At 36.2% G+C, this 17,978-nt stretch overlaps 1 protein-coding gene across 2 annotated transcripts in view; it reads left to right on the plus strand.

Annotated features, from left to right (window-relative positions):
* Window positions 1-17,978, plus strand: part of Pde8 (phosphodiesterase 8) — a 280,798-nt gene that overhangs the window by 147,044 nt on the left and 115,776 nt on the right. Inside the window, exon 5 of one of the 2 annotated variants that reach the window (XM_017633087.1) lies at window positions 11,439-11,523. In XM_017633087.1, coding sequence (XP_017488576.1) covers window positions 11,439-11,523 — 85 coding nt within the window. The other variant, XM_017633149.1, reaches the window with a different exon arrangement.

The following is a 17,978-nucleotide window of genomic DNA, read 5'->3' on the forward strand; positions in this document are numbered from 1 at the left end:
TATTGTTTGAATACGACGACGAAAACGAATTCAAAGGATAGTACTTTATACGAATATGAAGACGAGTTACAAGAAGAATACGAAGACGAATACAAATAAAAATACAAATACGGGACACACACGGAAACAAAAAAGAATACGGAAACGAGAACGGAAACGAATACACAGCTGAATACCTATTTAAATACAACAATGATTTCATATTCAAATAAGGCTAAAGCAAATATGAATATGTATGTGGAAAAGTTCCATTAAAATACAAACACCAATACGAGTACGAAAAATAATAGGAAGACGAAGGAAGTTCCGCCCGGCCCAATACTACCTTGAGGAATAGTGGGCAGAGAAGAAGCTACTCGGAGCCATTTCGTTGGAACAATATTCCCTGTAACCAGGGAAGAAATCGAAGCCCCCTGAAACTCAATAGTGAACAGTCCTTAAGTCGGTCAACTAGTCGGTTTCCTTGAGTCAAATAGCTATTCACGGTACAGCCGTTTGCCTGCAATGTTAGCATTACGTTAAATTCCAATATGGGAGTGTTCCATAGTTTCCCACTAATACCAATTAAAGCAGTCCGTTGCACGTGCTGCAGCTGCTTAGCTAGAGTAGCATTTTCAATTGAATTTCCACCAGATTACGGCTCCATAAATCATGATAGGCTTGAATACGTCCGCAAGACAACTTTAGGGGAAACATCCCATCATTTTCCAATAGCTCGCCTGCAGAAGTATAAGGCCACTGATGCGTTGGGTATCCAAGTATTTATCTTATGGTTCAACATCGTCTGAATAGGTAAGTACCCGACTGCCGTATTTCTCCAGCTTCTCTAGTATATCGTTTACCACTACCACCAAGCGCTGCCCCATATTTCCATGACAGCTCTGTCACGCAGCGAGTTTTGTATAAGCAGTATAGGACTGACTTCAACTCCAAGCCTCCGGCAAGATAATCGTAAAATCATCTTCGATAACGGATAATGCCAAATCTGTGTGAGTGAAAGCTTTCCTTATCCGTCCAACCCTTGGTAGTATACCCGTATCTTACGCAGCTCGCGTAGATAGTGGTGCATCAACGGCACAACATCTCCGCATGTTTTTGCAGCAATGCAGGTATAATGCCACCAGGTCCTGGGGATGCAAAGGATTTGAACGAATTTATCTCCCAAGTCAGACGACGGTCATCCAGGAGGTCAGAAAAAGACGCGCAGTCTCCACGTACTTCCCTTCAGAAAATTTCCTATGGGGAATTATTAGAAGGAAATTGAGTATCTAGGAGCAAGCCCAATGACTCCCCGCCACTCAGGTAACCTACTGCAGTGGGATTTCTAGCGTGAATACGCCTTTGCTTAGAGGATTCATGTGTATCTGAGTAACCGTTGTGTCCACAAGATAATTCAGTTTTTCTTAAATATTTATTGAGTTTTGTGTTTATAATGGTGATTCCGTTTTTACCAAAAAATTTTGCCCTTGCACTGCACTCTAAAAAATCTGTTTAAAAATGCGACTATAAATCGAGTACATTTTTGTTTAATTTTAAATTTTTTTGGTAAATTTACACGATGAATATGTATTTTCCTCGATTACACATTTTCGTGTGTAAAAATCCTTTTTGTTAGTGGCTTTACGCAATTCTAAGGGTGAAATCAAACAGCAGATGTGTATTTTGTAGCTTGTACACACTTTTTTAGTAAATTTACGCACACCGCAGCAGCTATATTACACTCTAAAAAGTCCGAAATTTAAACAAACTATTCGTTGAATAATCGAGCATGTAATTTCGCGAATAATAAGGTAGGAAATCAGTAACCTACCATTTAGGTAGGAAATCTACTCAATTTTTTTTTAGAGTGTGTGCAAAATTTGTTTGATGATCAACCCTTTAAGAGAGCATGTTTTTGCCTTCTTGTCCATGTCGAGCTCACGTATTTCATAAAGTTATCGTTTTAAGCAAACATCTCCCCTGACAACGCTTCACAGGGCAGAAAATGTGAATTTTTTGCTTTACAAGAGTGTGGCATTTTAAGAAACGACCACAAAGTTTTCTCACCGTTTGCCTTTATTTTAGAATCGGACACGAAAAGAGAAAAGGGCAATCGAAATGGGACATTTTTTGGTAGAATCGAAATCGCATAAATTTCCTGCTGTCACTTTTCTCTCATTCATCCATCAGCTGCTGTCTTAATCGAGTCATTTAAAATATTTTCACTTAACAAGTCTCCACGTAAATAATCGCAAGAATCACTGGCACATATCCGTATTGTGCGATGATAATAGAAGATTCAGAGTTTTCAATTAACTGTCTTTCAACAAGAGTGGCATATGTATTTGAATATAAAAATATGTGCTAGTGTATATGAACACCTATGTATTCACTAACGCATCAATCGATTTTGTTGTGAAATAATGAAAACAAATCTGAATTCCTATTCATACTAGTTCGTAGAAATTTTGAAAAGAACATACGTGTATATGGACACTTTGAAGGGTTTTACCTACGCAATTGTTTTGGCAACAGTTGAAAGAGGCCAACTGTCAAATACAGAAATTAATGTATGTACTTCTGTCTATAAAGGATGATAGCTTTGATGTGTACACACTTATGAGGCATAAACTGGAATTGTTTTAAATTCCCTCAGCACTTTTAGGAAAAAGAGGGTTATCCTGCACGGTGTAACAATATTTAGAACTCAGTTGGAAAATAACAATATATTTCATCAGAAATTTTTGTTAATCCTACACTGAGAAAATACTAAGCATATAAAATAAGTAAAGGGATTGTCGTCCCGTCTCATTAAATAACTAACGATATGATATCCATATTAATGTGTGGCAGATGTGATAAGTGGTTAAAAAGAATGAAATGAATTTTTGTAATTTTTTTTTAGTTTTCTAAGTGTACTAATATCATGAATGTAAATGTTTGTGAGTAAGTATTTTGGGTATGTTTTTCACGGTAAAATGGCTTAATGTATTTCAGTGACATTTGGTACACACATAGGTTATGACCCAAGGTTAACATATAAGATTATCTTTTCAAAAGGGTGGATGCCATGCGAAAGGGATTTAAGAACGATTTATTTCAAAATAAATTTGAAGAAGGTTACCATATGTTCAAAACGTTGAAATCAATTTGAATAGCAAGTTAAATGAAATCTTTTTACCTGGGTATAAAGCAAGAGCGGTTGAAGAAAGCTCTATTTCGAACAGGTTTTCCAAGAAGGTTGCCACCTTTAGGAGTTCAAAATCAATTTATTCAAAAAGTTAAATAAAATATGATATATTTGAATCAAGTCAGTTGGAATTCTAAGAGAGCTACATTTCAAAAGCATTTTTGAAGAATGTTGCCTCCTGTTTGGAAATTTTAAGATCTTTTAAATTAACATATTTAATGATTTATTTCTATATGGGTGTCAACCGAGACAGGTTTAGGAAATATTCTAAATATTTAAATAAAACAAGGTTGCCACCTTGTTAGAAATTCATAATCCACTTAACTAACAAGGTCAATATGAGATTTTCAATAAACGAGAGAGGTTTATTTCGAAAATATTTTTGAAAATGGTTGCCACCGATTCAGAAATTCAAAAACAATTTCATTGAGGTGAATGTTAAATTTTAACACGGGAGTCAAACTAAAGAGGTTCAAGAAAGCTTTATTTCTCAAATAATTTAGAAGATTTATTTTTTTAAATATTTTTGAAGGGGTTGCACCTGTTTCAGTTCTATTTATGTGAGTTTAAATGTAAGAATGCAATGCGAATGTCCAAGAAAAGAAGATAGAGAAAATTGTTCGCCGAAATATTTTTGAAAAGGGTCGCTAATTGTTCAAAAGTAAAATTTTACTGAGTCAATTAGTTAATTGTATTTTGTATATTTCCACCCAATTAGTTGGAAAGAATTTTAGAAGAGCTGCCATATTTTCAAAATTTATTACATATATCTATTTGTGTCGTTTATGTTAAATATTTATTTTATTTATAAAAGGCTTACATAACAATAGCGCTAGCAACAGAGGCTGAATGGTGAATGAGGGAAAGATTAGACACGACGAAATAGATCAGAGTCTTTATTTATGAAGTTGTATATTTTACAGATGTAATATATTCTTTAAATTTAATTGAAATATTATATCGACGTATAATACATATTTAGACTACATTATTTTGAAAGCATTTTATAGGAGAGTTGCCACATCCAAGATTTATGATAATCTCCTTTTTATGATAAATAAAAAACAATTGAGGATTAATTTGAAACTGAAATTATACTATTACATATAAAGACTGTCTACGACTGAAACGGCTGATTTAGTTAAAATTTGGCATAAACATTCACGTGCCCTGAGACATAATTTTTGTCCCAGAATTCATAGGAAAGGCAAATATCGAGACTAACTCGATTAAGATAACTATCTGATCATCATTCGGTACAGCAGATTGAGGTGCAGCTGTAACATTTGACATTTTTAGAACAATATATGTATGTACATTAGAGTGGTCCAAAAAAATTAAGTTGGAATTTTAATGCCGGCCCCCCCTAGAATTGTTCTATATCGAAAAAAATATTCCCCTATTTTTTTTTTTTTTTTTGAAATCAAAAAATATTTAGGGGGTGCTCAAAGCGCTCAAAGTTTTCCATGTATTTTATATGGAGAAAAAACCATTTTTCGTAGAAATGGTATAAAACTATTAAAAATCAATATTTTTCAATCGGAAAAGTGTGGTTCTCTTCAGGAGACTTCCAGTATTAATATCCAATTGTTTATTTAACCATTGTTTATGATTAAAGATTTTTCCATTGCATTTTCTAGGGGTTTTGTGGGACCTATAAAATATAGTTACTATGAAAAAGTGGTTAAAGAGACAATTGCGTATTATTACTGGGAATCTCCTGAAGATAAGAAAAGTTTTCCGAACGAAAAGTAGTATTTCCCCCATATAAAATACATGGAAAACTTTGAACGCTTTGAGCACTCCCTATTTTTATTTTATTTTTTGCCGAAGGCTTCATACCTTTCATGAACATCTGNCGAAGGCTTCATACCTTTCATGAACATCTGCAAATTTTACTTTGACAGATTACTGCTTTTGAATACATCTGCATACATCGATAGAGGAGTTACATACTTATATAAAAAATCGCATCTAAACAATCAGAGGTATGGAAGATATACCTTATATTAGCACCAATCTAAGTGATTTTCACTGCTTTGTGATCGGTATGTAAACTGGTAACACAATTTATTGGGTTTAGCTTCCTACATAAAGGAGATACATATATCGCAAAAACTGGTATCTGAACAATCAGTGGTATAGGAGATAAAGCTTATACAGCATAGATTTTGACGATATTCTCAGTAGACTTTGTATTATTATTTATAAAATATCTTACGAAATGTATCGGTTTTAGCTGTTCAAATAAAGGAGTTTTACAGTAAAATCCCATATCTGAACAATCAGATGTATGGATGATACATATATGTTATAGTCACCCGATCCTTGTTATTTTCACTGTAAGTATTCTGTTAATAACGAGTGAAAATGGTGCGAAAATTCATGTTCCTGGGGGGTGCCGGCATTAAAAATCCGATCTTATTTTTTTTTACATACATTTTTGGACCACTTTACTGTACATATTGGACAAGTGCGTTAAACGTCATGTGGTCGCCTACGGTGCAAGGGCTGGTTTAACATATGCCTCAGCTTTTTTATCCCTATTTCACTTTCTTTCTTTTTTGTTATCACGAAAATTTTATTCTTTTCCGTACAGCAGCGTAATTCAACTCTTTCATAGGGAATCCACACGTCAAGCGAATGCTTTTCCGAAACATTTAAATACGAGTATATATACACACATACATATATGCATATATAGGCATTGATAACACAGCCAGCAGAGAAGCGTATGTTTCGCCGACAGCGCGTCTCTAGTACATTTTTCGTATCATGAAAGGTACAGCAATCGTTTTAAATTTTCGCTCATTTTTCTTATCCGAAAAACGTACAGAAATAACCATAATATTTGCAAAACAATAATTTTCTAGACAAACATTTCGCATATACACTTTAGTGGGAGAATGCATCCGAAAAAAAAACTGAAAATTGAGTCGGAAGACGGATGAAATATGAGGTTTTTATAGAAAGATATTTTCTACAACTTTTTTATACGTTTTACGACATTTTGCTGGCTGGGTAAGTATGACAATACTTACTTATTTTTTCTTCAGTGTGTGTGCTGATTGTTCTAAAGTAGTTTCATAGAATGACATTTAACATGACTGCTGTATTAATGGCCTTCAGGCGCATTGAAAACTGCTGTGCTGCGGATGTGACCATCAGTGCAAGAGCGCAGTGTGAGGATTTTTCCGTTTTGTTTTGCTTTGTTTTACCCTTTATATGTAGTTGCGGTAAAAAGTTGTGGTGTATAATATTTATCAAATGAAGGTATTTGAATGAGGAGTTGAGTTTAGCTCGTAAGGTCATATCGCATGTCACTGGCTAACAATGCTCGTAAAAAACAAAAAAACTTTATACGCCGACATGTAGAGGTACGCAGCACATCGGGTGTTAAATCATCCCTCATCACATCATCCTTAGAGAGGCCTTCTTACAAATAACCGGGTATATCTATCAGATCATAAAGGAACCAAAGCTTAGTTAGGCAATCTTTCACTAATTTACAGAGTGAGGCCTGGCAAAGGAATGCCACGTTTCGCATTTTACAATGTACTACTGACTACTTGGCGACACCTAAATATTGAATCTTTTTTACAACTGTTGATGCAGTACTATAGGCGATGTGATGCTAGCTGTTTCTTTTTCGTCCCAACTGACGCTTTCCCTAACTGTGTCTTAGACGGTGCCAACCCGGTTTGATAAAAACAGGAGGGAAGACAGGGGGCTTTGGTATTTCCAGGGTACGGGCTTGACAACCCCGTCTACCCCAGTAAAATGCTACCAGTGCTGAGTCGGTGGAGACTCAACTGGCAGAAGAGTCTACGGCTTTCGAGAGTCATACCAAAGACTTTAAAATGGTGCCACGGGGAACAGATGCCCCCGGAGTGTGTTCGTCGGCAAGACGAGCAAAACTAGCGACACTAGCAAGGCTTGCAAGATTGGCAGGGCAAGCACTAGCATGGCAAACACGACTAGGAAAAAGGGTGAAAATGAAGTTGAATGGAAGTTTGAGAATGAAGGAAAATGTTTTTAAACCGTGGAAAATGCTGGAAATGATGGAAAAGTTCGTGCGTAAGTTGAGCAATTCGATCCGTTGCGAAACTTGAGCGAGTGGTGCAAGTGGTTAGAGGAGGGTGCCCGCGAGTGAGGCGAGTAAGACGTGTGAGATGAACAAGACGGAGCATGATGGTATGAAGTGTGCATATTGAAATGGAGATGATTGTGGAGAGCAGTAGTCGTGTAAGTCGTTCTAGTGAGTTGAGTCAGTTAAGTGGGTCAGGGTGAGTTGAGCCAGTAGAGCAAATCTCGCCGGCGAGCATTACTCCGGTGTGTACATGGGTACGGCCCCTTCGGGGAGTATCGTGGTGGCTGTGGTTTAATACCTAAATGCGGGTAGAACTCGCAAGGGTTCAATGTGGAGTTGCATTTCAACCGGGTGCCGGGACCCAAAGAACGGCAGAGATTTTAGGTAGGTTTCGGCTTTACCAAGGTGGTAAGTGTGTCCACCACACACTGCCGATTGGAACTGAAGTGCTTGCATTTCAGGGCAGTGATTAAGGCAAAAATTAATCCGTTGAGCTTTTGAGCTTCGTGGAGCTTGGACCGCATTAGATTGCGGAAGGTACCCACGTTAAACCAAAACTACAGATGACGCTTTCCCTTTCCGCTGCCACAACCTGGGAGCACCGGATTGAAAATACACAAGTTTTTTGAAATATTTAAATATAGGGTGCCAGTCGAAAGAGCGGGTTGTTCAATGTCTGATTAACACAAATCCACGAATGCCCCGGTTAAAGACAAGGACTGCTTTATCGATCACATGTTATATACATGATGTCGAAAACGTCGCTAGTGTCGGGGTAGTGATAACCAGACATTGAATAATCGGCCCTTAATTTATTTTTGAGGTGTCTGAAAAGGGTTGCCATTTCTTTAAAAAGTTAAATTTAATTTATTTAAAAATTTCAATGCATTACTAAAAGATGGGTAACAATCGAAGTGGCTTTATTTCCTAACTATATTTTTGAGTGTTGCCACATGTTCAAAAAAACAAATTTAGCTTGAATTGCGACAATTAAAAATGGATCAGAATATGAGTGTCAGACGAAATAGGTTTAAGAAGATTTTGTATTTAAGCTGTTTTCGGGTGTTGCCACCTATTTGAAAAGTCGAATTTACTTATGTAAATTATAAGTACACAAGTTAAAAGAAATACCAAAATATAGGTGTCTTTTTGTAAACTTTTTGTCAAAGTCATCAGATCTGCATCATTCCTTCGAATTCCTAAAGTGAGATGTAAAATTAAAGAGCTTAGCCTATTAATTTGAAACCACCTTTAATTTTTTGAAGTTAGAACTTTATTATCGGTACAGGAGGTTTTGAAATTATAGAAATCGAACCGTGCGAGACTTCTGTTCACTTAAGTAGAAACAGCTGGACGGATTTCGTTGAAATTTGGCACAAGGATCGCTTAATGTTTGGAATATTTTTATTATTTTGAAGAGGGTTGCCACGTGTTTAAAATATTAAAGTCACTTTTAGCGTTTTAACGCCATGCGAGTTCGCTAGTAATATAGGACACAGGTAATACAGAAAGAAGAAGTTTCACTTCAGTCGCGCAACGCAACTATTTTTTGCGTTTAATTAGAATTTCCAATGACAACTTTCTGTTTACACTTAATGAAAAGTGTACTTATGGATGACCCTTCTGCCACGTGAGTAGCAAATGTGAGTTTGAATTGCTTTGCATGGAAAACTGGATATGGACAATCCTCGCTGCTTTGATGACGTCCAATATGAACTTTTCACAGTTGCTCTGTTCAGACAAAAGTATTTTTCTATTGGCAATCATCTGCATTTTAAAAGCACTTGTTTAAGTGCACAGAAAATTTTTCTATACTGCGTTAAATTATTCTCAGTAAATCAGTGTCTCCTATAAATAATTTATAAAATGGGTTTTCGCTGCCATTACTCTTTATTTATTTTCCTAGCTTGATTGTATGTGTGTGTGCGAGATGAAATTTCCACATGTAAAGTTATTGCATGGAATTGTGCATTTTATATGTAGTGGATAAATACATTTATCTAACGCTTTCCTTTTTTTTCTTCTATGTAGAATGTCAAACGAGCAGAATGTCATATTTTCATAGAATTTTGTAGAACTTTAGTTCGCAAGGATATGTTGAATTTATGTACATATGTATGTCTCAATACAAAGTCATATAAACTAGGAGTAGAAGACTCAGGATTTGATTACTTGTTTAATGAAGAGACATAAATGGAAATTTTATTTCAAAATGTTTAGAAAAGAGGTGTAACGATGTCTAAAATTGTTAATGTTTGAAATCAAGCAAATATAGGTGGAGGACGTACAATTATTCCTCCAAAGCAACGAAACTAAAGTTGGTTAAAGTTTGACACCGATAGACTCTATGTTGCCGTGGTCCGATTGTAGAATACATTGTAAGTATACATTGTCAACCATTTGTAGTTCGGGGTTACGGAACATTATACTTTGTACGTTTGCAATGGAATTGACAATTTGGAAGTCAGCCATTTATTAAGGGCAGCAGTCTATCGGATATCCGATCAGATATCCGAATCCGGCTCATATTTTTTACATGGTATCCGCTTATCCGGAAAAATCTCTATCCGGTACATCCCTACTGAATGGCGATATATGTGTGTGTATGGCATGTAAACATTGCATTGCCATTTGCTGTATCCTGACGTGTTTATATTCATTTTTGTTCAGAAATTGAAATGCCAATTTACGTGTATATGTGGCACTGGTGCTTAGTTTATTATTTTTTCATTACGTTTTGTTTATATTTACCGTTAACATCAAATGCTACTTCACATGAAGGTTGCTCACAGGAATCCACATAAAAACATTTATTGACGCATAAAGTGTAGACATAAATTTTGAATGCCAACAGCGATGTCATAAAAGTCCTCAAATGCGAGTAGTTAAAAGATTATATGAGTAGAAAATTAGTACAGTGTAAATAGCGACCGTATAACAGTGCAGTAGTATAACTTTAAGGCCTTCGCCTTCGTCCTGGCTATCTCATAGGTCCTGCGATTCCCTGCAATACCTCTATGTCACGGGCCCATATGAGGCTGATCGTAATGTCATTTAGGGTTGCCATGCATTCTTGCGCAATCTTTAATCTTAGCATTACCGCATTCATTGATTTGTTGAGAAAATATGTATAGATTTAATTCCTCAGAGAAATCTCCGTAACGATGCCATGCATTCTTGTGCAATCTTTAATCTTAGCATTACCGCATTCATTGATTTGTTGAGAAAATATGTATAGTTTTAATTCCTCAGAGAAATCTCCGTAACCAACCATCCAGCTTGGATCCATCTGTGTAAAAATGTAATTCCCCCTTCTACATTTTCTCTCGGTATTCGCCAATCTCTTCTTGACTGAATTTTTAAGACTGAGCGCCAAAACGGTGGCCTCGTATTTTCCTAGCAGATTTACAGCAGGCAGATTTGTTATCACTTCTAGGACTTTATTTTGGGGATGTCCTTAAAGCTCCACAGATGTATAAGAACGTGGTTCATTGGGTTTTACTCAAAATTTTTGGGTAACTAGCCTTTTTAGTTAATGGCCACCATACAGGTATATTCCATATAATAGTATATGCCTAACTACCGAAATGCAAAACCAATGAGTAATGCGAGGTGTTAACCCCCATTTCTTTCCGACCGCTTGCTTGCATGTGTATAATGCAAGGTTGGCTTCTTAACTCTGTCCTCTATTTAAGCAGGAAACATATGTTTATTTGTGAGAATAATTACTTCAGTTTTATCGGGATTTATTCCGAGTCCTCAACTCTCTGACCTCTTTCTTAACGTGGCCATATTAGAGCGCAGACTGGATATAAGGGTATTTCGGTTTTTTTTCTTAAAAGGCAATTGCCCGATTAAGCAGTGACGTGGTAATCCCCCGCTGGATCAACCTGAATCCGAGTCCTTTAATTCCATACAACTACTACATATTTATTTTAAAGAGGACTTTGTGTCGAAATTCCTTATTACAACACTTTTTGTTTTTAACTGAAGTATTTTTCTTCATAAAACATCCAAAGTATTGAGGCTGTGCTGAGTTTCCACGAGCACACCATAAAATTCGCCTCATTTAAATGTACATCTATGTATATTCTTATACATATGCATTTATTTTCACAGCCTTTTGATTTGCAATTGACACTCACCTGCATTATTATTATTCTCTTTCTCCAATTGCAGATGTGCAGCGGCAAAAAGGATTCCATCGTCACCGTGGCAGGACTGGGCAATTTTACGCATACAGTTGTACGACGTGCAACAGGCAGTGAGTATACAACTTACTCTACATTTTAATCAACAACATGATATATGTGCATGTATGTATGTATGTATATTTGCAGTTATGTTTATTTTATAGCTGAACTCTATTTTAAATTTAAGTGGTGTTTTCACGTATATTCATTGTCTCTTTTTGAGCTAATTCAAGTGATATTATCGGGTGAAGAGTTATGGTATTCAAAGGAAAACCTTGTCTAACTTATAACATAAAAAATGCGAAAATGTCAAACATAGCCTATTAAAATCCAAATAAGCGTATTTATTTCTATTTTTTCGATTAGGTCAAACTCCCTACACTGAGGTAAAAAATAGTAAAATCAAACAAAAACGTCTTTGATCTTACTAAAAAACGTCAATGAAAGTACTGTATACTGCGGAAAATATTCAACTCAAATACGCACATATTAAAATGTAGATGTTGTTTTGCCATTAAAAATATATATATATTTAATATGCATGTTGCCTGCAATTGAATTCGCACCCTAACCCTCTAGAAGTCAACAAATTGTGGCAAGCCTCTTTGCACACTCAGCTACAGCCAGACATGTAAACGTGCTTTCACATGCTGAGTTTGAATATCTCTACATTATTTCCTAAGATTGACGACATTTTGGGCAAGCAAAGCGGGGAACCGCGGGGTCTGGGTTCAAGCCCGGTTCAACTAAAAAATAAAAATAAAAAATTAAGAACGAAAGAAAGTTTTTTCCAATAACGGCCGCCCCTCGGCAGGCAATGGCAAATCCCCGAGTATATTTCTGCCATGATAAACAGCTTCTCATGAAAATACAATCGCCGTTCGGAGTCGGCATAAAACTGTAGGTCTGTGAAGCATCAAGGCGCACGCCACAAATCGGAATAGAAGCTCGACCAAACACTAACATATGTGTAAGCGGCAGGTGACAGGTAATAAGGTCAATGGAAATAAGGTCAATTGACTTTATTTCCCACCCTGGTGCGAAATAAAGTCAATTGACATTATTACCTTTTCGAAAGCGAAATAAAGTCAACAAAAATTTGGAAATAAAGTCATTGACGCTATTTCCTCATTCAAATGGAAATAGCGCCAACAATGCTTAAAGTATATCGATTCATAGAAAAAAAATGTTCTTACAATAAACATTGCCCCGTGCGTGACGTGGTGTGCGCGCCGGTCGCGCGGGATACGAGGGGCGCGAGGTGTGGCGCGCAGACGCGGGCCGCCGCGAAGCTAAGCAAATTTAATGTTTGAAAGAGAAATAATGTCAATGGATTTTATTTCGTTTTTAAAAAGGTAATAATGTCAATTGACCTTATTCCCGTTGATCTTATTACCTGTCACCTAAGCGGCAATCTATTATACTCGTTACCGGAATGGCCGCATGCATATCAACTTTATTTGCAATTGATACTTTTATCCGCAGTTTTTTTTTTGAAAAATATCCACGTTGGTTCGTTGAGCTGCAATGGTCATTTTATTACTTTATACCACCGTAGATATTTATGGAACGCATTTCTTGAAAAAACAGTTTTTAAAGCCACAGAAACCAGCAGAAGACGTTTTGGAAGAACATGGAGACTGCAATGAAAGCTGTTAGGGTGAATTTAGCGCATGATCGTCCGTTCGGAGGCAGAATACTCTGCAAATAAATCTGTAATTCAACGTCTCAATGAACTATGTACAATAATTGACTTGTGTCTCCGCCATTGTATCGATGATAACCTGCGCAACTGTAACTATAGTGTCGCTTGTAGGATGGACTCCTCCCTGTATTTCTATTCAAGAAACAGCAACCAAGAGGGCGCTAGGATTTTGACTTGATCCCAGATGCGTTCATTGGTACACGAACGATTCGAGGATAGCAGGAAGAGCAGGCGCAGGTGTCTATGGATACAGCACCAAATTTGCAATTCCCATGGGCAGATGGCCAACGGTGTTCCAGACTGAAGTTTTAGCAATTCCAACTTGCGCCAAATTAAACCGTGAAAAGGGTTTGAAGGGTGCCTTTCTTGTTATCTTTTCAGATATAGCCAAGCAGCCATCTGGTTCCTCTCAAACACAGTGATGAAAGAGAGATTTAACGCGCTTCAAACTCTGGCAGCAAAAAACACAGTAACTCTTTGCTGGTGCGAGGCCTCTGTGCAATCGTAAGCAACGAGGTCGCTGACGAGCTGGCGTGAGAAGGATCGTTGACTGCTTTCTTAGAAACCGTAACCATTTTGTTGTTTTTGTTGGTCCTCTTCGAAAACCAAAATTACTGGGTATGTACACTTCTAACGCGCAGTAATTACGGGAGGCAGTGGGGCCATAGACAGGCCATGCTCAATAGATCGGATGTTGCACAGTTAAACCGAAATGACTTCAGTCAACTCACCGAGTATATAACCGGTTAAAAACAACTATCATTTCATATGGGCCGAATAGGTGTTTTGGAGTGTCAGGGTGCAGGGCTCTGCCTTGAGGATGAGGAAATTTCCGAAATCATTCTCTGTGATTGTCCAGCCTCGACTAAATAAAAATCAATATACTTCAAAGCTTCATTGGTCGAACCCTTAGAAATAAGGCTACCGACTACCAAGGCCCTTAGGATTCATTAGGCATGCATACTGGGTTAGGAACACTCCTTAAAGATACAAAATACCCCTATAGGTCGCAATGTCTCTTGTTCTGACATACCTGCGCATTTATTCATCTAAATATCAGGGACCGAAAATGAATCATATACATATATATAGAGATTTTTTTTAGATCAAAATCCTTTTTTTTTACTTCTTTCATTTTACCATCAAAATAAACGCTAAATTTGGATTTTTGTTTCAATCGAATTTGGTCGTTATTTTGTGATTTTTATTTAATTTTTCGGTCAAAAATTATGCTTATTTTATGACTTCTATTTTTTTATCAAAAATAATCGTTAATTTGGCTTTTTTCGATAACCGTTATGATTGAGACTGCTTTAATATTATATATCCTCCTCAATGCATGCCGGCGAAAAATATGTATGTACCTCCTCTTACGAGAAAGCAATGATGCCAAAATTCTTTCAAAGTAAGCTTTTAAAATACGTATGTACCTAACCTTTCCAGATTTTTTTCAATTGGAACCGACCCTATCTAATGTACATTGAAAAATACTCATACCCTTTTCTTAAACTCCAATGCAATCAATTTATTGCGCAGCTGTTTTGTTCGCTATGAGTAAGTGAAAACAAACTGAAGGCAGAATGTTAAAAGACACAGCTGCTACACGGAATCCGAAGAACTGGAGGCAGCGCACGGCATACTTGTCTATTGACAACCACGGCTACAGCGTCCATGAGTAGTATGCCCTTGTGAGCCTGCAAAACCAAGCCTGCGGCAATCAGCCAATGAAGTAGCTGGATAAACAACAAATTCCAAAAAGGCAGCTGAACTTTTGACGCAAGTTCAAAATAATACTTAATGCAACAAAACTGTAAAATGGTAGATATTCATAAGTCCATTTCATGTTCGACAAAGGCACATGCATAAATTTTAATACATACTCGTATTGCCTGTACTGATCAGATGACTCAGACTCAGTACTCGTCGGCTGAACCCCTGACACTAAAATGAAACCCTATTTTTATTTACTATGTATATGTGTTTATGTATGTATGTATGTACATACTATGTGATAGGTAAACCGGATGGGGAGTTAAACCGGCGTTTAAACTTAATTGATCGCATAAAATCAAGCAGATGACTTTGTTTTGCAAAAAACCGGTGAGCAAAATTAAAATGAAAAAGAGAGAAACACCAACGAGAAAAGTAAACATGAGTAACGAGCAAACGATTGGAAAACAGCTGTTATCGGCAAAGTGAAACTGATGCCGGCAACAACAAATATATTTATTAAAAACAACACTCAAAATGTTAACAACGCAATACAACAACCACAACAATTAAAAAGCACATGTAAAACACATCACGAGCCACAAAGTACAAAAAAAAATTAAAAAAAACAGCTGCTAGCCGCTCCACCGCGCTTCAGTATCAATGATTAGGGTTCACTTTGTGCTGCAACTTTTAAGAAGCAGTAGAAAAAAAGTAAACAAAAGAAAATTAAATGAAATATTATTGAAAGCAACAAACGAAGCAGAAAGAGTAATGGTATAGTTGAAATAAAAAACAGCAAAAATAACTGGGTATTCATATGCGACTCAGTAGTAGGCAATATACAGAAAGCGGCGAAAAACGATACGCCTATGTAGATCTGTATGTACATGCATATATACGTATGTAGGTACGAATATATACAGGTATGCATTGAGTAATGTGTTAGCTTGGGACTGTCGCCCGCTGGTGAATTGCCTACCCTGAGCACAGCATCTCAGCGCTCACCTGAGAGAGTGATACTCGCGCCTGACGGACCATACATACTTCGCTTAATGACGTCTCACCGCCGCTAAACTTCTGCAGGCGCAGATAAAGCTGATAGCGGCGCGACTTTAGATATCAGACCAGTAGCGCTTCTGTAGCAGAGTTAGGTGATGCGATGCATAGTGGTTCAAAACTGGACTTTATTGTGCATTATTCACTGAAGCCTTCAGTTTTCAACCAATTTCATTATTATTATTTTTTTTTTGTTAATGAAAGCTCATAAAATTAGCAAGTGACCAGTTGGGATCGATTTTTTAATTTTTAGTTGTTTGTAATAAATTTCTTAGTTTTTTTTTCGTTAAAATCATACTTTGGAAACAAAACACTAAAATTATTTAAAACTGATTTATGGTTTAGGAACCCTTCTTTTCAAATGAGCAATATATGTATCGAGGAAGAGAATGTAAAAAGCAATGCGATAGTATGCCTCGGCGTCTCCGGTTTTCACATTAAAGCGATTCTTTTGGCGACTGCTGTATCGCGGTACTTTGATTTCTGTACCTAGGTTGGTGCATACTTCTTCTACGTGTTCGAAAAGCAAATGAAAGTTTTTTTCTGCATCTTGTCGCATTTCTTCAAATTCCTTTAAAGCGTCGTCGGCTAAGCTCATTGCTTCTGCAAGATCTTCATCGGGTACTTGTAATTGCCGTCTAGCAAAGCAACAACAATTTATAAACAAGTAATTTTTAGCAAAAAAACCGACTTCAACTCTCATATAAAAAAAAAAAATATATATATATACATACATATATCTCATGATCCGCTGATCGGATCTTAACCAGATTAGTATGGGACCACCTCTGAGACACTACCTTTATCGAAATCGGTTGANAAAAAAAAATATTCCGACGAACTGATAACCTCCTCCTTTTTTGGAAGTCGGTTAAAAAGCAAATGCTTGGCTGTTGTCGCTGTGCTAACAGTTTTTCAAACCCTGATAATTTCTATAGATATTCGCACGATACAAATAATTTTGACGGTATTTTCACCGTGACAAATAAAATGTTTTTGACCATTGGAAGAAATACAACTTCGAAAGTCTTTTTAAAACGATTTTTCATTTTGCTACGTTAGAGCCGTTGCCGAGAAACTTATGGATACACAAAAATTGCTCGTTTAAGGTAATTAGAATAAGAAATAAAAAAAATCGATAATAATATTGGTAGCAAAATCGATTGGAAATCGATAAAATTATCGATAATAAAATCGATAAAAATATCTAAAACAAAATCAATATAAATATCGATAAAAAATCGATAAATAACCGATAGCAAAGTCGATAACAAAAATCACTTAGAAAATTTATAAAAATATCGATAAAAAAAACGATAAAAATATCGATAACAAAATCAATAAATAGTCGGCAACAGTATCGATAACAAAATCGATAAAAATATCGATAAAATATCGTTAAAAATATCGATTACAAAATCAATAAAAATATCGATAATAAAATCGATAAAAATTTCGATTATTATTACGATAAGATCCGAAGATATCGATAGCAAAATGGATAGCAATATCTATAAAAATTTCGATAACAAAATTGATAAAAATATCAATAACAAAACCGAATGAATATATCGATTATTATATCGATAAGTTCCGAGAATCACGAAAATCTCTAAAATCCCAAAATAGTTCCCAGATTAAGTCTCTGTGTCTCTGCCTATATCATTTTCTCTACAACTACTTTTATTTTAATCTTTTTCCTCTATCTTCATCTTTACTTTTATCGGTACCCTCATCCTCATCTTTTCCTTTATATTTATCTTTGCTTTTACTTTTCCATTGGCCCTGATATAAGTAAAGTGTTTAAATTTACCTTGATCTTCACTTTTGCCTTTATCTTTTAGCATCTTTGTTTTTGTTTTTATTTTTACCTTTGCCTTAATCCTTTTCTTTATCTATGTATGTACGCACTCACCTTTACTTTCATTCTTGTGTTGGTCTCTTTCTAAGTGTTATTCTTTAACCTTTTATTAGCAAGTTCTTGTTAAATTAATACCATGTGCATACACTCAAGAAGCACTTGTTTAGCCCCAACCATTTCCGTTGCACCAT

This window comes from Rhagoletis zephyria, unplaced genomic scaffold, assembly GCF_001687245.7.
Source record: "Rhagoletis zephyria isolate East Lansing unplaced genomic scaffold, Rhagoletis_zephyria_1.1 Rzeph_scaffold_00103, whole genome shotgun sequence".
Taxonomy (NCBI): Eukaryota; Metazoa; Arthropoda; class Insecta; order Diptera; family Tephritidae; genus Rhagoletis; species Rhagoletis zephyria.